Source organism: Phyllostomus discolor, chromosome 1, assembly GCF_004126475.2.
Source record: "Phyllostomus discolor isolate MPI-MPIP mPhyDis1 chromosome 1, mPhyDis1.pri.v3, whole genome shotgun sequence".
Lineage (NCBI taxonomy): Eukaryota > Metazoa > Chordata > Mammalia > Chiroptera > Phyllostomidae > Phyllostomus > Phyllostomus discolor.
In genome coordinates, this window is record NC_040903.2 from 211,796,322 (window position 1) to 211,821,509 (window position 25,188).

The window sequence follows — 25,188 nt, forward strand, 5'->3', positions numbered from 1 at the left end:
CTGTCCCTGTGAGGCTGAGAATGCGGCCCAGGCCCTGCCCCCCTCACCTGGGGCCACCGGGCAGACCTGTTGTCTGTAGAAACCAGGCCAGGAGTTTGGAATGATAAGCAAGGAGACAGCGGAAAGAAAAAAGAGGGAAAAAAAACCCTTCCTACTCCCTCCCGAGCCTCTCAGTCTCTCAAATGACGCTCCAGCTAATGCTTGCTGAATGCCAGCAGGGAAGGCGCCAGGCCCAGGCCTGGCTCAGGGTGGGCGTGGGCTGCAGGCGCTGTCCGAACCCTCACTGAGAACAGACTGGTGGGATGCGGAGGAGGAGAAGGAGGCAGGGGAGGAGGAGGGGGAGGAGACAAGAGTCCGACCCTGAGGGGCTGTCCCACCTCTCCAGGCACCCCCCTTCCCAGCCACCTCACCCCAAACAGCCAAGACAGTAGGGTCATCCTGCCTGCTGGAGGACCTAAGGTGAATGGGTAGGATTCACCCATACTTCTAGCGGTGTTTGCAGAGCACCTACTATGTGCCAGGTTCTGGACAAGGCTACAGGGGTGAGCAAAGTGCATGCCCCTGCTTGCCCGGGGGAAGCAGATGTTCATCCAAACACAGCCACAGAATGAGAAACAGCGACTGCTGCAACAACGAAGGAGAAGGAAGCAAGCGAGGCTCTGGGAGACGAGATCAAGCCCAGGACGCCTTGGAAGGAGGGGCAGGCACGGCGCAGGCCTTGCATATAGTTGGTGGTGCTCGGGGCCCTGTGCGGGCTGACCTAAGCCCAGCGGCATCTGGACAGAAGGAGCACAGAGGCCTTGGAGACAGAGCTGCCTCCGCATTCCGGCTCCCCCTCGCTCCCCTGTCCTTTCCCAGTGCAGGGTCCCAGACGAGTTCCTTCCCGGTCTCTAACGCCATGCAGAACAAACAGGAGACTTCTTGCAAAGTGCTGGGTGAGGAAGAGGGTGCAAGTCCCTGTGCTGTTCAGTCTGCATTTGCACACCCCCCTCCCACCCATTCGTCCCCCATCCGGGGGGGCTGGTCCCTCTACAGGCGGCATTGCCGAGCACCCTTGTCCTCTCCCCACCTGCTGGGTTTGGCCAACGGGAGCTGCTGGCAGGACAACGGGGCAGATGACTGAGCCACCCTTGCCTCCCCGGCTGTGGCTCCAGCCAGGGCTGTGTCCATCTACCTTGGCCCACAGCTCCTGCAATGGACCCCCCACTGTCTCAGGCTTTTTGGGGGTTCCCCCAGCTCCACCCCCCTCTCCTTGCCTGTAGCAGTGCCCCGCTGCCGCAGCCAGGGGGATGCTGCCCTCGCTTGCCGGGGTCCTTCGCTCCTGCCCCCTTCTGTACACAGCCCTCCACCAAACCCCGCACCCACCCCCGTGAGTTTGCTGCTGGGCTCCTGACCCTCGATAAAGGCAATCACCCTGGCCCTGACTGCAGGGTACACCACGTGCCCCTGGGAGACGTGTGCGCAGGTGGGTTGGCGAGTCTAACCCAAGAGGTCAGTAGCTGGAAGGGACATGGGGGCTTCAGAGCAATCAGCGGTGGGGGGGTCAGAGTTATCGCTCACTGCCAACCGTCTCACCCCTGCATGCCAGGCACTGTGCCAGGTGCTGGAGGTACAGGGTCCACACGAGACAGCCTCCGCTCCTGGGAACAGTCCCAGCACAGGTGACAGGTGCACACACAAGGGACTGGAGCACAACGGGACAAGTACGATAGGAGCCAAGAACTGAAGGTGGTGGGTGGCGGAGACGCTGGCCTGCAGGGGGTGCTGTCCAGAGAGGCTTCTCAGGGGTGACCCTGGGCTGGGCCCCTGCGGGTGGGTAGGAGTTTGCTGGCTGAAGGAGCACTCGGGGAAGAGGAAACCCGTGAGCAGCTGGGTGAACAAGCACCGGCTTGGCCCCACCCTTACCTAGGAAGATGCAACCAAGGGATGGGAAGAAGCAGCAAAGCCCACCCCTTCGTTTAACGGGCCGGGGAGCAGGGCCAGCACACGGAGCTCCGCCCTCCGGCTGGCCGACGTGGAGGGCCCCCGGGGAGCCTTTGCAAACCATGAAGCCTGAAGGGAGATTGCTGCAAAGCCTGTGCTCCTCGGGTGACTCGAATCACTCATGAGTTTTACCGAGTCCCACCCCCACCTCGCAGGCTGAAACGGAGACACCGAAAACTCCAGCTGGCGGCCGTGTCTGTGGGGAGGCGGCCGTGGGGGGCCAGGGCTCGAACGAGAAGCGCCGCCCGCCCACCAGGCAGAGCGCTGGAAGCTCCTTCTTTCACCACTGTGTGCTTCTTATTCGTACAAACCCCACCTACCGTCGGTGGAAAATTAGGAAACACACACAAGTGAAAAGAGGAAACTAGCAGACGCCCACTGGTCTACCACACGGACAGAGCCGCTGTCGGCGGCCTGGGGTCCGCCCGGCGGCTCTTCAACCAGGCAGATGCTCCCCGTGAGTGCGGGAACGGCCGGGCAAAGGCCCTGGCTGTGACCAGATGTGACAATGACGAAGTGGGGGGCCTCCTCCTCCCCGAGGGCCTGGCTGACCCCTGGGGCACTGACCACCTGGGCACAGGGGCCAGGTTCGGAGGCCGGCCACGGTCTTGCTCTGGACTCCAGGGAACGGGCACTGGGGGTCCTGAGGGCAGAGCAGACCCCCGCCCTGGGTGCAGAGGATGCCCCCTGGGGCAGGGCCTGGGAGGGCCCCCGGCCAGGAGTGGCCGAACGGAGGACGGGCTGCTGCCACTGGTGCCAGGCACTTCCCGAGCGCGTCGGTCCAGTCCTCCCCGCCAGGCCTGGCGCAGGGCCCATGATGCGGGGGAGAAACGAAACAGAAGCCCAGAGAGCACACGCAGCTGGCAAGCGGCAGGGCTGGGACTCACTTCACCCTGTGAACTCGCTGTCAATGACACGCCCCACAGGCGCACTTGCTCTGGAGTAGAACAGTCCAGTGGAGAATGGAGTAAATCGCCGTGACCTCTCTAGACCATCCCCAATGGGCGTGCCTCACTCTCTCCATCATCACTACCTCTTCCCTCTGCCCAGATGCCCCCCACCCCCCAGCCAGCCTCTCTACTGGGCTCCTTTCCTTCAAAGGGGCATCAATGCTAGGGATCCCAGGGTCCCCTGGAATGCGCCTGGCCACTGTCCCCCTGTCCTGCCCTGATGTGCACATAGTCTGTCCCTGAACCGTGCTGTGGGCATTTAAGGAGACCAGGCCCTTCCCTATGCCACCTGGTCTCACACCCCAATCTGCCTCCATGGGCCATGTGACCTTGGGCAAGTGCCTAATCTTCTCAGTGCTCAGGCTCCCCCTCTGCCAGCGGGGCTGATGATGGCGTCACTCCCGTGCACAGAAAGGCACTGAGCTCAGCACCTGCAGCCGAGTCAAGTTCATGGTGATTCTGGTGTATGAGTGACTTGGTCCCGCGGGCCTGTCAGAGTTAAGTGTTGAGTAAATACGGCCGGACCACTGGATCTCGGGTATTCCAAAGTGCGTCCTCTCTCTATGGTGTTCTCCCACCATAACGTGCCCAGGTATTAATAACAAGAGGCCATTAATAGAAAACACAGTGGCGGTAATAAAAATGGTTACCATGGGGAAACTGAGAGCCCCAAGGATTATCTATACATCATCTCATTTAACTTCCATAACAAGCAAGAGAGGAAGGAGTTACTGTGCCCATTTTACAGATAGGAAAGCAGACCTAGAGAGGTTACAGACTGCTCCAAGGCCCCAGAGCAAAAACATGGCAAAACTGGGTGTTATGCAGAGACTATTGGCTGTCTTCCCCACCTCAAATGTCTGTTCTCTCTTTCCTTCATCGAAAGAGAACCACCTGTTCTGAGGTGGGCACCAGAGACTCTGTTTCTTAGCCTCCTTCACAGCTCACTGCAAGCATGTGACCAACTGCCAGCCAATAAGAGGTAAGCAGAAATGTCATAGGCAGCTTTTTGACTTGTCCATTAACAGAGCTGGCATTTACCCCTTGATCATTCTTTATTGTGGCTTCCTCATTCCTGCTGCCTGAAACTTAATGCAATGGCTGGAGGTGTAGCAGCCATCCTGGGCCATGAGGTCACGAGCTACACAGGGATATGGCAGTACTATGAACTAGGGAGCCTGGGTCCCTCAGATTTTGTGGTGCACAGTTGCCATGCCAGTTTGGACTGCCTGTGCAGAAATGCATATCTGTTGATGAGACAGTTTTGGGGAGGTTTCTGTCACTCATAGAGCCCCCCCAATCAAGACTGATCCCGAGTTACCCCCAGGCCTGTCTCTCAGAGGCAGAGAAAGTAAAGGCAGGCCAGCTAGCTGCTCCCAGGGCGGGCTCTGGGCTCGGCGCCTGCTGGGGGCCGGAGGGAGAGGGTGGCTGTCGGACTCCTACCTGGGGCGCTCCCCGCAGGTCTCACTTTACTGGGCTTGAAAGAAGTCTGTAAAGTCTCATTTACAAGGTAAGTCTATGCCCGGGGCTCAGTGGGATTCCTGTGGCTTTTATGAGGAAGAGATTTCAAAGATCAGTGTAGAAAGTACTTAACTTGCATCAGTGGTCACAGAACCAAAACAACAAAACAAGAAAGCCCACTTCTGTGCGGGCCTGTCTCAGCGGACAGGCCAGGGTTGGGAGAGCAGGGTGGAGAAGGAGGTTCCCGGCGTGTCAGGGGCCCCTCCCTCTCTCCTTAGATTTACTGAGGGGTAATTTACATATAGTAAAATGCACCTTTTCTGTACATGGTTCTGTGAGTTTTGATAGGTAAAGTTATATAACCACCACACTCAAGCTACAGAACATTCTGTCACATTCTATCACCCCAGAAGTCCCTCTGTGCCCCACAGTAGCCAACCCTCTGCCCTCACCCCTCAGCCTCACCCACAGATCCGGTTTTTGTTCTGACCATGTTGCCTTTTCCAAAACGTCATGTAAATGGAATCGTGTGCGGAACCCTCAGAATCTGGCTCCCTTCACTGGGCAGGGGTTTAAGGGCCCTCTGTGTTGTGGGTGTTGGGACTCCTTTCTTTCTTTCTTTCTTTCTTTCTTTCTTTCTTTCTTTCTTTCTTTCTTTCTGTGTATTTATTTATTTTTAGAGACAGGGGAAGGGAGGGAGAGAGACAGGGAGAGAAACATTGATGTGTGAGAGAAACATCAACCAGTTGCCTCTTGCACGCATCCCAACAGGGGACTGGCCTGTGACCCAGGCATGCGCCCTCACCCCTCACCGGGGATTGAACTGGTGACCTCTCGCTTTATGACGCCACCATCTGCGCATCCACTCGCCAGCTGAGGGATACTTGGACTGTGTCAAGTCTGGGGCTCTTGTGAATAAAGCCGATATCTATCTACCTATCTATCTATCTATATATATATATATCCATATGGTTGCCTGTGGACGCATTCCCGTTTCTCTTGGTAAATACCTACGAGGGGAACTGATGGGTGGAATGGTCGCATGCGTCCCCCTCTATAAAAAACTACCAAGCTTTTCTGAGGCCACCGCACCATTTCGCATCCCCACCCGTGGTGCACGAGCAGCCCCCTTGCCCCACGGCCTTGCCAGCGTTTGCCCAGGACTGTGGTCAAGTCATGGCACCCAGACATTCCACGGTGTCCATCACCCCCAGCCCCGCCCCCCGACCACCGCCATCACCCCCAGCTCCCTCTGCGTCCTCACCCACAGCGCTCTCTCTGCTCCCACTTGCCCCCAACAGGCTCCGCCCCCGCCCCCCCCTTAACCACAAAGCGCAAAGAGAAACCTGTCTCTCTCTCTTCGTTACAGAGGGAACACCTGCCTGACGGCGAGCTGGTGGGTTCCCCTGAGCCTGTCCCAAGTCACATCACGCAGCCACAGAGGGTCCCTTTGTAGCCACAACCTCCACAACCTTGTCTCCTCCCCTCCCTTCCCCTCCCCTCCATCCTTCCTTGCCCTCTGTCACACACCTGCGCCCTCATCCCTGGCATCTGCCAGAACTGCCCTACCCGCTCCCCCGTCACCATTTTAACTCTTAAACCTCAGGCCTAGCTCTGAGCCAACTTGAGACCCAAGCAGATGGAGCCGTGGGGGACCTATGGTCACTGGACAGAGGATTCCGGGCACATCCTTGGCCCATTCGCTCGGAGGCCGCCGGCTTCCCTGCACCAGGTGTACAGAGTCGGATCAAGGCCTCTGGCCCAGGTGGCTGCCTCCCAGGGCGCAGGGCAGGACCGCGCCACCCCATGTCCGTGAGCCATGCTCTGCCCGCCTCAGCATCTGGGCGAGTAGCTCCCTCCGCGTGGGATGGTCCTCTCCCCTTCCCATTTGTCCTTCTCATTTCAACCGTCCTTCAAGGGACCCGCAGCGGGTCCCCTTATTAGACGCTCTCCCAACAGTCCGCCACGGCAGCTGGGCCACGGGGACTGACGCCCTGCCATGGAGCAGAGACCGGGCCTGTGTCCCCTGGGGGCCTGGGAGAGTGCCGGACACCGAGCAGACCCTCGATAAATATTGCTGGAAGCAGCTGCTGCGTGAAGTCACCCCAAGAACCGCAAGGGCTCTGGCCGGTTTGACTCGGAGAGAAAACGATGTTTTGGAAAACAGACACAGACGTGGCCGCATCTGCACCTGGTGCATGAAGCAGTCTTCTGGGGAGTAGCCCGAGAGGGCTGTGCGCCGTTGCGTCACTTCGCCGGGTTCTTCCAGCGACCGGAGAGGACTCGGCTGCAATGGATGCAATTCACAGAACAGCTATTATACCATCTATTGATTGCCCAGGGCCTCGAAGCCGCAGCTTCGTATCAAAGGGTCCTTTGAGAGAGGGACACACGTCGTCACCACCGTTCTGCGCAGGAGGGTGGACAGCTCTCTGGGGGAGCAGCCCCCCCCCTTTTGTTTGCACACACATCACCCCACTGATCCTCCAGTGCTAGGAGGTTTAGACCATCTTTGTGGGCTCAGCCCAGGCTCCTAAGCCTCCCGTAACATGTGGAACATCCCACTCAAGGAAGACCATCCTGCTCCCCAAACCAAGAGAGGCCCCCCATTACTCACACATGCAGGAATGCTGGCCGCAAGCCAGCCCAGGCCGTGTCCCCAGGGCGAAGGGGCAGCCGGGGTTAAATGAGTCAGAAAGGCCACGTCATTACTGATACGGACCCACGGACACCGCAGCCCCGTCCGGGATTTCTTTCTGCCTTCCGCTTCCTCTGCTTCCACATTCCTGCCTCTGCACCGCGGCTCACGGGAGCTCCCTCGCTCCCCGGGAGGCCCCCTCCCCTCGCCAACCCCCACCTTCCCCAAACCCCACCCAACACCGGGTCCTGCTACAGGGCACCTTGTGGATGGCTCACCCCCAATCACCTCTCCTGTCTGCAAAGGAATCCAAGCCTCCAGCCAGACCACCCACCGAGGGCTTGTCGGCGGCCGCCCTGTGGTCTCCACAATGTGGTTCCGAGTGCAGACATCAAACTTGACCTCAAAATACTAAGTCATCGATTCGTTCACATCGCTCAGTTGGACCGCTGCCAAATAATTGGCCCCCATACCCCCAAAGTCTCCTTCTACTGTAAGTGAAGAAACGTTTATTCCAAAGGTCCCGATCGGGACGGGGCACTCGGCAATCAGACTTCACCGAATCTGCCACACAACCCTGGGAAGGCGTCGCTGTCACTAATGCCGAGTCACAGACAGAAGAGACCCAGACTCCACAGGGGCGTGCAGTTGGGCTAAAGTTCCACAGCCTCGAAGGGAAGGGGCTGAGGTTCAAGTCCACACCCGGTTCCCAGCACCCTCGCGCTCCTCTGCGGCCAGGCGGGCTCTCCTGCCCCCGGCTGTTCTTGCTGACCAGCCGTGCTTACTCAGCGAGGGTTTTGGGATCAACGGGCTTCATTTCAGAGGCCCTGGAGGGTCAGGGACTGATTTGATCTTTCCTGGAATATCCGAAGGGCGTGTCTACAGCACTCCCCCCCCCCCCCACACACAGATGATCTGACCCACTCAAAAATCCAGAAGATCGAGAAAAGTCGGCCTGGCTGGTCTGACGGAGGTCCAGGCAGGATAGATAATCTTTAATCTGGCCACGAAGCCCAGCTTAATTTTAAGAGCTTGGCGCCAGCCAATTCTCCCCTAGGTAGCCCAGTGGCTCTGGGCTGGGGCAGGGCTCCGACATCAAACAGTACAGAGATCAAACTACCTGTTCCTTCGGCGGTTCCGTGTTTCTCTCCCAGCGAGCCAGGGCACCCCGTGGGCAGCACAGGCTGCAGCTTGAAAACAAGGACAGCGGCGACAAGAAGTGAGCAATGCTCAGGGTAGGGAGGGGGGGATCCAATTAAATGCCCACCTGCCACACTGAGAGGTGCTTTGGGCCACGGATGGGGATCTGAGGCCTGGGAGGACCTTGGGGTAAGTTCACTGGAGGAAGACCCTTCACCTCTGCAGCCGCACCCCGCCTGGACTCACCCCCAGGCCTCGGGGCCCCAGCCCCAGGTAACCAGAGTGTGGAGCTGGGAAAAGGACCATGAGGTGTGACCAAAACCTTTCTGTAATTTCCCCAGTTTCCCCTGGTGACCCGTCTCTGGAATTCGGCAGCGGCAGCCTCTGGAAAGCAGTCCGAATGGAAGGGCCACAGCCAAGCAGCTCCTCGGCCAGGGTGGACGCAGCGCCCACTGGCCAGCCTCCTCCCCCTCTGTCCCCGGACACTTGGAGATGCCAGGGCGTGACTCCTCAGAGAAGGGGACCCACTCGGTGGGGGCTTCTCGTTTCAGCCCATCCTGAAGCTGGACTGGAACCTAGCACACAGGGGCCGAGCCGGTCATACGACTGTGCAGTTAGAAAACCAACCCTCGGGGGCGGACGGAACGGAGGGGAGGGCAGGAGCCGGGTTCTGCCGGGGGGAGAAGACAGGCCCGCGGGAACTGAGCAAGCTCATGGAATCTGTACCTGGCACGGCTTCAGGAAGGACAGAAACCCACCCGTTTACGGCCCGGGGGTCCCAAAGGTTCAGGAGGGGGTGGTGACCGGTACCTCAGGGACTGAGCTCGGGTGGGGGAGTGCAACGAGAGGATTATAGGAAAGAACCAGTCAGGTCCCTGTGTCCTCTCCCCACGTCTCCTAGCTGGGTGACTGTCCCCCACCACCAAGCGTAAGGTGGGAAGTTCATTCTCTGAACAGGATGAAACAGAAGGTCTCACTGCTAAGTGTATGAACATGGGCCAACTAACTGATTTCATGCATGCTGGGTGCAAAGGGCCTCCCTGCCCAGGCCTTCCTCCTTCACTTAGCTCCCAGGCCCGCCTCCTCACCCCTAGCAGCGTGGCCTTGACCCTCCCGCAGGATACTCCCATGGGGAGTCTGGCCAGCCCAGTGGGAAAGACCCAAAGACACTGACCTAAAGACGTGGGGTTCCCTGACAAACCAGCAGGGCACCCATCGAGGAATCTGCGGGTCCAGAAGCTCCCCACCCCCGTGCTCAGAGGTAGCCCCAACTCTTTAGTCTGAGGGCACAAGCAAGGGCTGCAAACAGCTAGAGAGAGAGAAACTTCTCACATGGAAGCTCCAGAGCAAACACACGTGGAGGGAGGAAGGGAAGCAGGAGGGATACACCCAGTAGGGGCCGGCACGGCCCTGAGCACTTGTCTCAGTTCTGTTGTTCTCATTCTATAGACGAGGTGTTTGAAGAACAGCGAGACTGAATAACTTGTTCCATGTCACAGAGTGAGTCCGGGGCAGCGCTGAGATTCGGGCCAGGCCGCTCGGCTCTGTGCCCTCAGCCACCACCTGCCAAGCACCACCCGACCCTCGCCGCCCGGCACCAGCGCCCTCCGCATGTAAGAGAAGGTGCCTCGGCCCCCAGACCAGACCGGGCTCCTGTCAGGAATGAGAAAGAACCCCTGCAGATTAAAAAGGTGGTAGATAAGAACATGGAAGAGAAAATTGACAAAATCTGCCAGAAAGGAGAGCCAAAGGCAAAAGGGGTGGCAAAGGGAAAAGATAAGAAAATTGGAGGATTAGTCCGCAGAGACCAAGCGCTGAATAAAAGGAGCTCTGGGAAATGGGAGAAAACCAAGGAGCAACAATCGTGATGGAATAATCCAAGAACATTTCCCAGAGCTCCAAGCCTAGGTTCTGGGCGGTGCTCAGCAGCACGGATGAGCAGAGACCCACGCCAGGCAAGGGCACCCTGACGTCTCAGGGCGCTGAAGACCCAAACGGGGTCCCGAGAGAACAAAACAGGGTCACAGCAAGGATCGGGAATGGCCTCCACTTCCCGACCGCACCCCTGGCACCAGAGGCAATGGAGCAAGACCTTCAGCCCGTCTGGAGCGAAATGCTCTCCCGCCTGGAACCGGCTGCCCAGCGCGCCCGCCCACTGAGAACCAGGGCAAATCATGTCACCTCCCCACGGGCAAGTTCTCAGGGAGCTCACCACTCGGGCCTCCCCTCCTCAGACGGATGTGCTCCTGTACTCAGGGGGCTGAGCCATCGCAGGGGGATGGGAAATGGGAGAGCTGACCCAGGAGACAGGGGAGGGGAATCACAGGTGTTGGGGACAGAGGGCCCAGGTGACAGCCTGGGAGAGCTGACCCAGGAGACAGGGGAGGGGAATCACAGGAGTTGGGGACAGAGGGCCCAGGTGATAGCCTGGGAGGGCTGACCCAGGAGACAGGGGAGGGGAATCACAGGTGCTGGTGACAGAGGGCCCAGGTGACAGCCAGGCGCAGGTGCTCAAGAAGTCTAGGAGCTGCCATGCTCAACAAGAGGACACTGAATTTACTTGACGCGTCCGGACAGCTTGAGGGGCTCCCTGGGACACCAACAGAGTGCGGGGTAATGACACCCCCGACAGCGGATGAGCTTGACCCCATGGGAACCACAGAGCGGAGCGGAGCGGGGCCGGAGACGCGACCACAGGCTCCCCCAGGACTGAGCGCGGTGGCACGGACCTGGTCGTGTCGGCGTAAACCGCAGTCATTGGTCTGTCCAAAGCCAGGACGTCACAGTACTGGGAACTGGGGCGGACAGCAAAGATCTGAGGTCAAGCCCTGCATCCTCACCTTCCACGGTTAAGAAATCGGAGCCCAGAACCAAAAAAGACGAAGTAACACACGCATGTGATTCAGAGACACAGAGGAACATACCCGAGTCATCAGCTCAAAACACCTGCAAGCCACCGACGGCCCCGGGGAGAGGGGCAGAGCGAGGGAACCACCGTTTCCCCTACAAACCCGGAGAACTGTGGTCACGCACGACTCGGGAAAGGCGAGGGGAGGGGGAGCAGGCGCTGGTGAACACGAGAGACATCACTGAAGGTTCTGACGACCGAGAGAAGCTGGGTGGTCCCTTCTCACTGAACAGACACGGTCAGCTCAGACATCCCCCGAGAGTCGATCCTAAAACAAGGCTACACTAAAACCCAGTCCCGCCAGACGTCAGAACACGCCCTTGCCCTCTGAGTGTGCACTCGTGTGTTCAACAGAGAGTCTACACACACGCTGAGCCTGGGACAGGGGGCCAGGCCCTGGGACACGCTGGTGACGGGCCGGGCCCCAGGACCGAGCCAATGAGGCTTCTGGTGGACTAGGGCACACCGGCAGTAAAGCAGGCCAACCCTGACAACAAGCCCAAGTGCAGCAGTGCCCATCCCGGTCAGTCCCATCCATCGAGGGTAACACCTGTCTGGTTCCTGGCCTCCTCTGCTAGCCCCCCATTGGTCCCGTGGCTTCTCGGAAGCTTGTCCCCTTCATTTCCTCCCAGGCGAGCCGCCACATGCCATTTCATGGCACTTCTGGGAACTCATCGGGCCATCCCTCCAGGCCCGCCTACGCCCCCGCCTCCGAGGCCCGAGGCCCAAGGCCCGAGGCTTTGATTTGGAAGGTATCACATTTTGTTTTGTTGTAGGTCAGAGTCGACCTCCAAGGCCAGGCCGGCTCTCCAAAGGAGAGCTCCCCACAGTCCCTTGCGTACGTGCAAGCACAGTGAACACCTTGCTCAGCCCTGCCTCCGGCAGGGGCTGGCAGGTACGGAGGGGCGGGGAGCCTCGGGTGCCGGATGCCGGAGTGAGGAATGGAATCTCAGCAGCCGCGGGGCAGGGTTGGGCTGCTGGCTCTTCTGGGCCTCAGTGTCTCCATCGGCGGCTCTAACGCCGACCTCAGAGGGCTGCGGTGGAATCAAATGACACAGTGGCCATGATGGTGCTTGGTAACCTGCCGTCGCCACGACACGACCCAGGATGAGGATGACAGGATGGCCTCCCAGGATTTCACCTTGTCAACCTCTTAAAACGGGGTCCTTGTCCCCGCCGTCCTCAGACCTGCCCCTGGGAACCACTAATCAGGAATCATCGGCTAGGCATTTGGACTTTGTTTTGTCACAGTGTGGGACACCCAGCGTGTAAGGGACTATGCACCACGGAGTCCCGGACCCCGCTCTGCCAAGGCGTGACGCCCAAGGCTGGCTGACGTCTTGCCCAGCGCCCCTTCGCCCGGGTCAGCTTTCTCCACAACTGCCCTCTCCACAGCCAGCCGGGCTTCGACCTAGTGCCCACCGAGTCTCTCTGCCTCCCCCCAACCTCAGTCCCATCAGCCCCCCTCTTCACAACCCCCTCTTCCCCGACTGCATGTTGGTTGGCAGCTCCACCCCTTGTTAACTCAGCAGCTTGGCACATGGGATGCTCTAGCTCAGCCTTAGTTTTGGGGGGCATGGATAACACCCAACACGGGGGCTACCTGGGAGATGGGGTGCAACATACAGCAGGCGGTCACCTCCCCATCCCCGCACCCCCCACGTGCAGGACCTCGGCCCCCTACAACCGGTTAAGACGGCCCCCGACCGCACTGAGTTTCTCACAACCTGTGCCCTGTATCGTTCAGGCTCCAAGGACAGCGCCCCGGATCACCGCCCGTCACTCCAGGCGGGACTTGGCTAAGTCAGCCTGCCGGCGAAGGGGCCAGGCTACCGCTCGGGGGGACTTCCATTACACTGCCGTCGTCGTCACGGCGCTGCCTGTTCGGGACATGACGGGGCCACCCGACTGCACTGCATGCGTGTTTTATAAAAATAAGTAGACAGAGAAAGGAATATTGTGTTCATACACTCAGTACCATGGAGACAACAATGGAGCCAGAGCAGGGAAGGTTACGGGCCGACCTTCCACCAAGAGGGGAGGGGAGTTCATGAAATTGCATGAAATGACAGGGGTGTGGTACGGCGTCACTCGACCGTGCTTCAGTGGTGAAGCACAATTAGGGTTCTTCTCCTACCCTCTGGGAAGTTCGGTTTCTCACACCTTGTCTGTCTGGCCTTTGGCTCTTGGCGTCATGTGACCAGATGTCGGGAACGGCCTACAAGCCAACACTCTCGTTTGCTAAGTGACTTCGACATTTCACACCGAGTGCAAGGCCGTTTGTCCAGAACACACGGGTTGGACGAGCGCTCTGGCCTGGCTTCCAGAGCCCGCGGGTGTGAACTCGGAAAGCACACGGGGGTTAGAGTGGAGATGGTGATGCTGCCAGGGCAGGCGGGTCCCAGGGTCCGCACAACAGGGCGTGGACCTAGAGGCCACTGTGGTGCCACCGTCTTCATGCCAGGACCACCGAGCACAGACTGGGTCCGGTGACACTGGTTCCTGGTTGCTCAAAGCCCTGCATGTGTCTGTCTGAGATCACGCCACCACCGCATGAGGACGGCTGGACAGAGTCTCCGGTGGCCCAGCTGGCCCCCGCTCCTGCCCCTTGTCGGGCAGCCTGCTGGGGTTCCACAACCCTGCAACGAGAGCCCAGGTCTCCACTTCCACTCAGGCTCGATGCCCCTACCCTGGGTGTCCGTCAGACCCCTGGAACCCAGCGGGCAATCCAGGCGTGCAAGTATCTCCAGGTGCCTCTCCCAGAGGGAGAGGACCGGGGCCACTGCAATTCGCATTTCCTCATTCCTGTGGCTACTGTGACACATGACCACATGCTCAGTGGCATCACACAACAAAAGCTGCTTATCTTCTAGTTCCGAAGTCCAAACTGGGTTTGACAGGCTAAAATCAAAGTTACTGGCAGGACCGTGCTCCTTCTGGAGACTCTAAAGGAGCTTCCATTTCCTCCTCTTTCCAGCGTCTAGAAGTAGCCTGCTTTCCTCAGCTCAGGGCCCCTTCCCGCAGTGGTGTCCCCCTGACCTCTGCTTCCCTCGGCGCATCTCCTGCCCACCCCTGCCTCGTTCTTGTAAGGACACTCGTGATAAATCCACCAGACTCCTGGGCGATCCAGGCTCCACCCCCGTCAGGACGCCTCACTTACACTGCATCTGCAAAGCCCCTTTCCCCAGGTTCCGGGGTTGGATGTGGACTTTGCTGGGGGGCTGTTGCTCAGCCTGCAACAATTTGGTGAAAGGTCGTGAAGACCTACTACTCTCCGAGACCGACTCAGGAGTGGGCCCCACAGCACCCAGGGGAGGCTGCTGTGAAATCCACCCAGGCGGGCGCAGGTGGGGTTCTGGGAGGCCGCCCTAGGTGCGCGGTCACAGTCATTCCCTGCGGCAGGAGCCTTGCAGACAAAGGTCCAGGGACAAGAAAGGGCACGGCCTGTGGGGGAAACAGGAAGACGTCTGGGTGCAGCTGGGTCTGGTGCCCTCCAGGAAGGCCAGGAGAAGGGAGGGCCAGGGCACACAGTAGGGCGTCCTGGGAGAAGACGGGTGTGGGGAGAGAACCATCTCTGGGGGGCAGGGCCGAGGCAGGAATGGAGGCACCGAGGCAGGGAGACGGTGGTCTCCCTGCTACTTACTGGCAGCAAGGATGCGCCCAACAGCAGGCGAGGATGGGAAGGCGTGTGCAAGAGGGACACTGAGGGCCAGGGCTGACGGGGCACGGGTGGCGAGGGGACGGTGAGCGGACGATGCCATCTGAGGGCTAAGTCATTTCACCGCCACGTTGGCAGGTCATGTCCGTGCCCCCTCCCCACCCCCCGCCCCAGTTCCCAGCCAGAAGGCCCCAGGACGCTGCTCTTTAAGTGTGTCATGCCGTACAGGATGAAAATAGTTTAAAAGAGGGGAGGGATATAAATATCGCAAAGGCTCCTGCCCGCATGGAGAGCCCCGGGAGAGGCAGGCAGCAGTGGGCGTGATGTTGTCAGAACCCTAAAGGGCCTTCTGATCAGGCCCCCAGACCTCCAGCAGCCGAAGGGCCTGGTGGTAGGTGCCAGAATGACCCCAGGGCTTCCGCAAGTTCCCCAGATCCCGCCTGGCTGTTCCTCCTCCTCAGGGGCTTTGAACCATAATCTCTTGGAGAGTGGGGGGTTGCGGGGCTCAAGAAGAGCGAGAAGGAAAGGGGAGTGTCACCTGTGGGGGCCACCTCTGGGACGCACTTCCAGGTGCTACACCCCCCGCCCTGGCCACAGTGCTACTGAAGAACCCGCCGCCACACGCTGCCTGCTCCCCGGTGTCACACTGCCCGACTCTGTGGTGACTGATTTCCCACTGCCGCCCCACCCCGACTCTTAGAGCTGGACTGGACCTCCCTTCTCCCTGCCCCTGCAGCACCCACCCATCTGCGGCACCCTCAGTCCCAACCAACACCCTCGTCACAGTGTCTCACGATGGCTCAGCCTCTGGGACCTGGGGACTCCTGGCGTGTCTTCCCTGGCGGGAAGACTCAGTAACGGCTGCTGACCAAATGGCCAGGCTCCAAGTGCACGAGTCCATTTCTACATCAGCTACAGGACCCGCCCCCAGCACGTGCCGGCCTCTGAAAATAAGGCTCGCCCATCACACGTGCAGCAAGCATCCCCTGCTGTGGTCATCACAAGGTCCCCTCCTCGTCGTGTGTCCCGAGGCGGAGCTTAGTAAACAAGGAAGCACCGTGGATTCCCATGTTCCGAAAGAGCCCGTCAGACAGTAAATCTTCCTGGGCTTGCGGGTACCTCTCTGTCACAACTACACTGCCACTGTAACACGAATGCAGCCACGGACAACGTGCAAACAAACGGACACGGCTGTGTCCCAATAAAACTTTATTCACAAGAACAGGCAGCAGGCTGGATCTGGCCCGCAAACCATAGTTTACCAATCCCTGCTCTGATGTTCAAAAAACAGCAACAACAAACATTAAGTAAAGGAGACAGACCATGAGGAGGGGAAAAAAACAGCAAAAATTCTTTAAAGCTACAGCTGTGATTTTGGATGTGCTGCTCCCAAGTCCTTCCGTGATGGACACAATTTTTTTAAAGAGTGCAGGGAGGGGCGGGGGAAGTGAGGAAAGGTTTCTATGGGAACAGGGAGTTTACTGTTCATGGTTCCACCACTACACAGACAATTCCTTTATTTTTCGCTCTTTCCCTCCGAGGCAGCGCAGGTGCAACCTACAGCTCGTGGGGCGGGACCCTGCCCACTGCCTCAGCTGTTTGGTCCTACAGTCAATGCCGGAGCTCTCGCTCCATTGGCCAGGGTGCTGGACAGGGTCAGGCAGCCCTCCTCCCACAGGCTCAAGGTCAACAATGCAAGCCCTGGCTGCTGACAAGCGATTCTGTGGTGGAACCTCCGAGGTCGGCTGCCCACTGGACCCAGGGCCTCCCTCTCTAACTACTCAGGCGATGGGCTTCCGTTTCACCCGAGCCCCAACACTCTAGTTCCTCGGCACAAATGCGCACGGGCCAAGGCAGGAGCCCCCCTCCCTGGGCGCCTGGCTGGGTCAGAGCAGGGGTCCCGCACCTTCCCTGGGCTTGGCACCGAGACCAAAACTGACCTGCCCAGAATAAAAGAATGCACACCATTTACCGATATGTGGTTTCATAGCCGAGTTTCTGAACTGCCACCTTTGCTACGCAGGACAAGGGAGCGAGCCGCCAGCACCCAATGGTGAAAAGGACCCAGGAACGCAGCCGGCCGTGCTCAGCGGCACCCGGGGCCCGCACTGGCCGCCCGCCCACGAGAGCCAGGAACTGGGACGCGGTGGCTTTCTGTGGGCACGCTCTGTCCTCACAGCACCTTCCGGGGCACCCACCGGAGCCTGACAGTCCTGCCCTCCCCTTTTGTAGGTACGGAAACTGAAGCACAGCACGGGGGAAAGACTTCCCAGAATCCCAAGCGGGCGAGTAACAAAGCCAGGACCCAGACCCAGGACGTCATAAGCTGTGTCCGGGCTGTGGCTTCCCCACTGGCACGACCCACACGACCTGCTCCACCTGGCAAGGCCCCTGGAGAAGGACCCACACCCCAGGTGAGGGATGGAGCAGGACAGAACATGGCTCTTGTGGGCAGAACCCAGAGCTAACGCAAAGTTATGATCTGACTCCCGCCAGGGACAGAGAGCAGTGTTCCACACGGTGAGTCACTCTCGCTCTCTCTGGAGTGGGGCCAAGCACACGGCCCGGGGCCAAGCACACGGCCCGGGGCAGGGCCCTGGTAGGCAGCAAGTTCCTGGAGGACACGAAACCTCTGCATTTGGTTTTCTTTGGTTTTTATCCAGAAACCTCCCGCGCTCTTGGGAGCCAGGTGAGGGGGAGCCAGGTGAGGGAGAGGCAGGAACCGGCCGCCCGGGCTCCTGCTCTGCTCTGGGGGCTGATAACTTCGGCCACGGCGATGGCCCCGATCCCTGCTCCTGTGTGCGGCGGAGATCAGGAGGGATGAGCATGGGACCGGGAGGAGTGGCGGGTAGTTGTGGGAGAGGAAGCTGGTGTGGCATCCCCAACTCGACCACAGAGGGCCCGGCAGGCCAGGCTAAGGGCCTTGGACTTGGTCCTGCCAGCCAGGGCAGCGCAACCTTTTCCCCATCTCGGCATTCGTGGATGATGGTGCTGTTATGAGTCCAAGGAGCTGCTCTAAGCCCATGGGTTAACCATGGAGACCCAGTGAAGGGATGAGCAGGGACGTGTGTTGGGTGGCTGTGTGGGGGGCAGCATGGAGGAGGTGAGGCGAGGCCCAGAGCCACAAAGAGGTCACGAGGGAGTGTGGTCATCCGTAAAGAGGGCCTGCGCCTGGCTCTGAGCCAGCGGTCCACTGAAGAACGGCAGGGGCCGATCTTCAACCACACAGGCACAGTTCTGCCTGAGCCTGCCTCCCGGCTACCCCAGGCACTTTCCTTCATCTTACGGGCAATGTCAAATTCACACAGTCACGTGTCTGCTTAGCCCTCAAGGTCCCATTCCAAAAGCCCCTCCTCGGAGAGGTCTCCCCAGCTCCCAGCCACGAGGCTACCAGCTTTTTTACGGGATTCACAGAGCAAGCGCACCAGGATGCATGGGCTCAGCCTGAGTTCAAATCCCACCTCCTCTTACAAGTCCGTGACCTTGGGCAAGTCATTTCCCCTCTCCGCTTCAGCAACAAGCACCAACCTCAAAGCCTTGTGGGTGGCATTAAAAGAGACGCGGTTAGCCCTGGGCACCCACGCTGCTCTCAGACAGGTTAACTGTCACCATCTCTGCTTGGCAGTCAATTCCAAGTGTCCCAAAACACAGTTCCTGTTTGCTAACCCCAGGCAGTACCGCTTCCTGACAAATTCTCAAGGAGACACCGCGACAGGGGTAGAGAGGCCACTGCGGGGGTGGGGGGGGGGACACCAGCCAGCAGGGCTCAGCTGGTGGCCGTCGACACGCCCTCACGGCTCTCCCCCAGAGCAGCGGTGGCAACAGCTGTGCATCTGCTCAGCCCCACCTACCTCCATCCCCCTCCAGATCCGGGTGCTCTCATACGCACAACGAGGTCAAGGTTCACAGCATCACAGACGACAGATGCCAGGACAACAGGAGACGGCCCGAGCTGGACCGCCGTCTGCGCTGCCAGAAGTGGCACTCTGAGCCCCAGTCTGGCCGGGTGCCCGTGACGGCTTCACGTTCCTTCAAGGCAGGAACAAGAACCCACTTCGCATCCCCCAGTGTCAGCAGGGGGCTGCATGCTTAGCACACGTTTGCTAACGTGAGCAGAGAAGGGCTGAGAATTTGGGGGGTGGCAGGGGCTTTTACAGACACGGGAGCAACTTCCAAACCCCGGCCTGACACTACCCTTTGACCGGCGGTCAAGTGGCCCCAGCTGGACGCTACGCCAAGTCCAAGAGGGAGAGGAGACGGCCAAAGTGGCCTTGTCATCAGCGAGGCACCGGAGCCCCTGTTGCCCACAGCAGAGATCGGTTCACCAACCGCCTCTGTCCTCAGTTCCATCCTACGTGGCTCCGAGGAAGCAGGGGCCACTGGGGGGGGGGAGGCTGCTCACATCCTGTGATTCTGCTTTCACCTCTCTGAGGAGGCCAACAGCTTGTGCCACCCCCGTTTCCTTGCAAGGGACACTGTGAGGGCGGCACCGGCAGCCTTGGCCCAGATGGACACCCAGTGCTGTCCACCAGAGTCACTCGTTTATGAACAATTTTATGCACCACCGGAGTGAACTCAGCAAGAGGGACTCCACCCGCCCACGTAAGTGCAGCAGGGGTGTGGCAAGCCGCCTGGGAGAGGCCATGCCTTCTGCCCGGCTCCTCTGGCCTCCAAGACAGGCCACAAGGTCTTCCTTCCAGCACTCCCTGGGGATGACCTCAGTTGCAGTCACAGGGATTCCAGGACCCCATGGTTCAGGACCACAGAAAAAGGGTCAGATGAGCAACTGAGCAGAGGGCAACACACCTCCCCGTTAATGCAAACACATACATAGAGAGAGAGGCGTAGAGATATAGGTGCGTCATGGGCTCGCTTTTCCCTGAAATGCAGGGTCCCAGGCCCATGAGAGTCAGGCTCTCTGGGGAGAGCCAGGACCCGCTGATCACGACAGCAGCCACTGCCTGCCCACAAAGGCTGGGCGGTCTCCTCCTCGGTCCCCACAATTGCAGAATCCCGAAACCCCTCTGTACCCATCCGCCCACCACCATGACCACTGTGACTACCTGTGCTCGAGTAAGCTCACGGTTGGAGAAACAGCCCTCCTGCCTGGACTCCTCCCACCTCCCCTGGGACTACCACCCGCGCAGAGTTGGGAGGAATGAGGCCCCGCCCACGGCCCGCACAGCCCGCAGAGCTGACGGTCCAGACCGTCCAGGGCCCACTGACACCCGCCCGCCGGTGGGGCGGATGCTCTCATCTAAGCATGGCTGGCGTGGGTGCCTTCTGGACTTGGCCCTTTGGTTGGGACTTCCTGAGTATCACAGACACAAGGAGAAGATGTCTGTTAAGCGTCCAGTCACGAGAAAGGGAAGCCAAGGGGAAAGCAGAGATAGACAGAAGGCACATTCCTGCCCTTGCCTCCTCCTCCTCCTCTGGCCTCTTCTCAGCAACACCGGGCAGGGCAGCAAAGCCATGGCCAGTAGGACCGACAGCCGGTTCCCCCTCACAGCCCAAAGGCCTCTCCCTGACGGCCATAACTGCAGTGTGAGCATCTGTGGTGGACGGGTCCTCAGCGATGACACGGAACCACGCCCAGGGCTGGCCCGGGACTGGACGCTGAGGCGGACCCACGTGCAAAGGCCTGGGGTCCTTCGCAGGCAACAAACACGCTGCTGAGCTGGATTGTTGCGACGTTGGCACAACTCTGTAGATTTACTAAAAATTGTTGAATTGTAAGCTGAAAACGGGTGAGTTTTATGGTACGTAAATTAAACCTCAGTAAAGCAGTTTTCTAATCCCCCTCAAAAGTACTGATGATGCAAGCAAGGGCACGGGCCAATTGCTTCGTTGTCACGCAGAGCAAGAAAGGCCAGTTGAAAGAGGGCACGCCGCTCAACTCAGTGGTACAGGGAGTTCTGGAGGCGAAACGGCAGCAACGGAGGTCCGCACAGTGGTGGCCTTGTGTGTGCGTTGGGGGCGCTACTGACCGGGAGGGAGACGAGGCGCCCCTCCAGGGTTACAGGGATCTTTTGCATCTTGGTCCAGGTAACGGTGTATCCGTATGTTACAAAGTACTGGGCTCATCCTTAGGGTGAATGCGTTTTATAGCCACGTATGTAGTCATATATAATATATACTGGGTTGGCCAAAAAGTCCTGTTTTTCCTGTGAAATAAAAGGCCCATTTTTTTTTCATTTTCACCAATATCTTTATTGATTCGGATGTTTGGAGTGTGTCAGCTGTCTCCCATGTGGTAGAACACTGGCTGTTCTCAGTAACGGTCTCGATTTGATCACTATCCGCGTCAACTGGTCTTCCCGACCGTGGAGGAGTCTCCAGCACGAAGCTTCGCAAACCACTGTTGACACATTCGATCCGTCACAGCACCTTCTCCATACGCTGCACAAATCTTCTTTTGCATGTCAGTTGCATTTTTACCTTCCTTGAAGTAACACGGCATAATTTGCCAAAAATGTTCTATGTTTTTGCCATCTTCGATATTAAAATAGCTACACAAAAATTCACCAATCTTGATAAGTCTTTTTAAACGCACGCTGATAAGGCAGCTGCCACAATACAATCTAAAAATTGTACCAAATGAAGTTAAAGACAACTAGGTGCTACTAGAATAGAGCCACGATGGAAAAAACTAAACAGACTTTTTGGCCAACCCAATATAATGTAGATACATAAATTGATTTTTTTTAATGGCAAAGCTTTTGATGCTGAAATCGCAACTGGCACTGCCTAAAAATGAAGACAGTTCACTGGGAGCTGGGAGCCCGGAGCCCACTCAGAGAACTCCTACCCAACCTTCAGAACCCATCTCAAATGATCCCCACTGGGTGAAGCCTTCTCTCACAGTTCTGGGTGTAACTAACTGCTCACAGTGCTGAACATCCCTTTACAAAAATTGATCTCCTTTACGGTGGGAGCTGATCTGAGGGGCATGCAGGAAGCAGCACCAAGAATTGGTCAGAGTGTGTTTATTAACACCCACTAATTGCCTAACACACACACACACACACACACCCCTGGCAGCCCAAACCAGATGCCATCTCAGCAAAAGATACTAATCCCAACCCCTCAAATAGGATGTCAGTTCTCAGGCCACAGGATCCAGGCATGAGACATCATCAAAAGGAATCATTCTCAACATCTGCAGCCTGATCCTCCTCCTTTTACACAGATCACAGCCAGAGGAGATCCGGGGAGCAGGGAGCAAACTCAGCTCCTACTGGCCAGTGCGGCCGGCTCCCTCTCCTCTCCAGGTCACCTCTGCCCCACTGTCCTTGCCCAGCCTAGGGGCGGAGCAAGTCCACGTGGGCTCCCAGGGAACATTCCACCGGGTGTAATGTTTAAACTTGACGGCTCGGCCACCCCCAGCCTGCTCCCTGGCTGCTGAGGCTCCCTGCCCCCAGAGCAGTGGAGTCGTGTCAACTGCTGGGGGTGGGCGCTGGGGGTGACAACAGCCCCGCACCTCCGTGTCCAGGCCTCCCAACTTCTCTGGGCCACCCCCAACACGGGAATTTCTGGAAACCCAAGTCTGTAGGGAAAACTGCTACAGTCACTCGCCCTGCCCAGGTCCATGGGCAAGAAGAGGGACCGGAAGTGGAATTCTGTCCAGTTCGGCAAAGTTCACGTAGGAAAGAGAGAGGTCAGAAACACACCTCCGGGGAAAGGACCTTTGTTTTGGTGGGTGCGAGGGCTAGGAGGTGATGGGGGGTGACTTTTTCCTTTGAAATACGTTTGTGCTAAGTTTCCACAATGAACAAACTGCTTTAAAAGACGTATGCACGTCATCTGTGGCTGGAGCCACCCCCAGCCCTTGTCAGAGGCGCTGGCCACAGAGTTTCCCTTTCACCTGGTCTCAAGGTAGACGCTGCTCCCGGCGCCCCGCGTCCCAGTGGGCGGGGCCTCTTGCCCTCCCCTAAGTCTAGCCCGGGGCTAGGGGAGGGGCAGCTCCTGGAAGACAGTGGCCGCCCTGGGCTGGTTGCCCTTCTAAAACTCACAGAGCGAGCCCCCCTGGAGCCCCCGGCCCCCTCGCCCAGCCTGCCCGCAGAGGCGCCGCCCCATTCAATTCCCCCAGCCTCAGAGGTATTTAGGGAGTGTGCGAACCCACACACACGCACATGGAGTGGGACTTTATTCTCCCTTCCGTGACCTGGGCCACCCCGAGAGCCCACATACAAACTTCTCCAAACTCGCAGCCATGGCTGGAGGAGAGCCGTGACGTCCTGCAGGGAGAAAAATGGGACCCTGGCCCCAAACACACACACACGTGTGCCGCCCCACCCCCGGGGCCGGCGATTGTGGGGTTTGGGGGCGGGTGCCTCAATCCTCCCCTCCTCCTCCCGGTAAGTGACCGAAACGAGGTCGGGCCGGGCAGAGGGCGGCGCGGGTCAGAGGTGCCCAGTGTGGGAGCCGGTACGGAGCGACCCCAAACCGGCGGCGTTCCTGTCCCGGGAGGTTGGGGAGCGTTACCTTGTAGGTTCTGGACTCGGATGTCGCTGATCTGTCCGATGAGCTCCTCGCGCTGGAACCAGTCCCATTCCTGAGCAGCCATGAAGCGCGGGCGGAAGGGCCGGGGCGCCGAGCCGGGCGCGGGCGGCAGGCGCTGGGAGCCTGGCGGGCGGGCGCGCGAGCGGCACGCACCCGGCGAGGGCGCCGCGGAGCGGGAGGAGCGGCGGGCGCGGGCGGGGCGCAGGCGGGGCGGGCGTGTTCGTGTTCGGGCCGCCCCCACCGGGGGCAGGCAGCTGGCTGGCGCGGGGCGGCGGTGCGGGCGCCCTGGTCTCGCGCTCACTCCCCCATCTGGGGGCGGAGGCCCCGGGGGGCAAGGGGAGGGCTGGGAAGGGAGGCTGGGCTCAGGCCGATTTTCCTCCCCCCCCACACCCGGTGTTTGTTAGGTGGATTGTTTGGTTGCAGACAGGCGGTGATGAAGCGTGGGGTCCTAACCCCCAGATTGTGATGTCTCAGGGGGCGGCGGGCCGGATGACGCAACCACGGGGTGAGCCTGTGGGTCCCAGGACCTCGTCCAGAAGGGCCCACCCCATCCCCAGCACAGTCCCTCGGGCCCAGTCCCGGGGGTGACCCCCTCCCACACACACGCACACGCTGTCCCCTGTCCCCACGCAATTCCGAGAGGCAGCCCCCCTTGTGGAGGGGAGGGGCTGAGCGCTCGGTGCCCATCCGCTGCTGAGGGCACCTCTGGGAGAGGCTAGGGCCTGGGTAGGGGGCGAATGAGTGTGGAAATGGAGTTGGGCGAGGCTCTCCTCTATCTCCCCCCTATCTCCAAATTCGGGGGTGGGGTGGCTAAAAGGACCTCTTTCCTGAGTTTGGATATTGGGAACTTTTCTGCTGGGATCCAATGCAGACATGGCCCCAGGTTCTGGGGGGAGAGAGAGGCAGCGGTCTCCCGGGGAGCTAGGGTGCCCCATCAAGTAAGTCCTGGGCCATGGAGTCTCCAAGCGACCCCGTCCCGGGCTTTACTGAAAATGAGTGTGGGCCTCTCTGGTAGTGTGTCTTTTCGCTCTGGAGAGTTCTGGGATCTTATCTCGTTTGGGGCTCACCACAAACCTAGGGCAAGGTATTTACTGGTTTTACAAACAGGGCAAAAGTGACTCTGGAGATGTGGAATTTGCCCAAGGCTGAGGAATGAGTGGGGGGTATGAGGGTCCAGCCTTCAGCTCAGGGCTGTGACCCTTTCCGGGAGCAGGCGCATGCACACACACACACTCACGAGCGCACAACGGCCTATGCATGGGATCTTCCAGGAGGAAAAGAAAATGGCTCGAGCTCACCGAGCATGTAAACGTGGGCTGTGTTCCTCATCGCTGTGCTCATTCTAGTGAAATACTGGCAACCTGGATGGATGGGCTCCTCCTTCCCTAACGAATAACTACCAAGGCCCCGTTAGTGAGCCTCCCTGGGCCCTTGCTGCAGGGCCTGAGGTGAGCGGATGGACCCTCGGGGAGAGGACTGGCGGGGGGAGGGGATGGGCAGCCTGCACACAGGGAAACAAGGTAATTACAAATGCTAGTTAGTTCCAGGGAGAAGAGCAGCTTGGGATAAGTAACTGGGGTGGGGACAGAGGGCAGGAGAGGTCTCTGAGGCCTGGCCTTGGAGCCTTGGAGCCTTGGAGCCGAGCAGGGGGATGAAGGGAGCCTCTGGGACAGCCTCTCGGACAGGTGTCATCGGGATCAGGACCTGGGTGGCTCCCTGTGCGCTGCCCTCTCCCAGGTGCCAGGGGCACAGCCGAGGACAGGCCGTCACCGCCGTGTGAGCTGGCACTGTGATGGAACGTTTATCCAAAGGGTGGACAGGAATATGAGGCCAAGGTACAAAGCTCTCGATTGCTTTTTTTCTCTCTCTCTTTGTTCCCCATTTGCCACATTTCCCATCACGAGCACGTATTTTTACCATCAGACAGAAAACCAGTAGGTTCTTTTTC

General features: G+C 59.1%; 1 protein-coding gene across 3 annotated transcripts in view; it reads right to left on the bottom strand.

The window, feature by feature from the left end:
• The window catches only part of CLMN (calmin), a 96,130-nt gene extending 72,745 nt beyond the window's left edge, over positions 1-23,385 (bottom strand). For all 3 annotated transcript variants that reach the window (XM_028506928.2, XM_028506927.2, XM_036013708.1), the window contains exon 1: positions 23,223-23,385. In XM_028506928.2, the coding sequence (XP_028362729.1) occupies positions 23,223-23,304 (82 nt within the window). In that variant the 5' untranslated portion in view covers positions 23,305-23,385. The remainder of the gene's footprint in view (positions 1-23,222) is intronic.
• Positions 23,386-25,188: the final 1,803 nt, after the last annotated feature.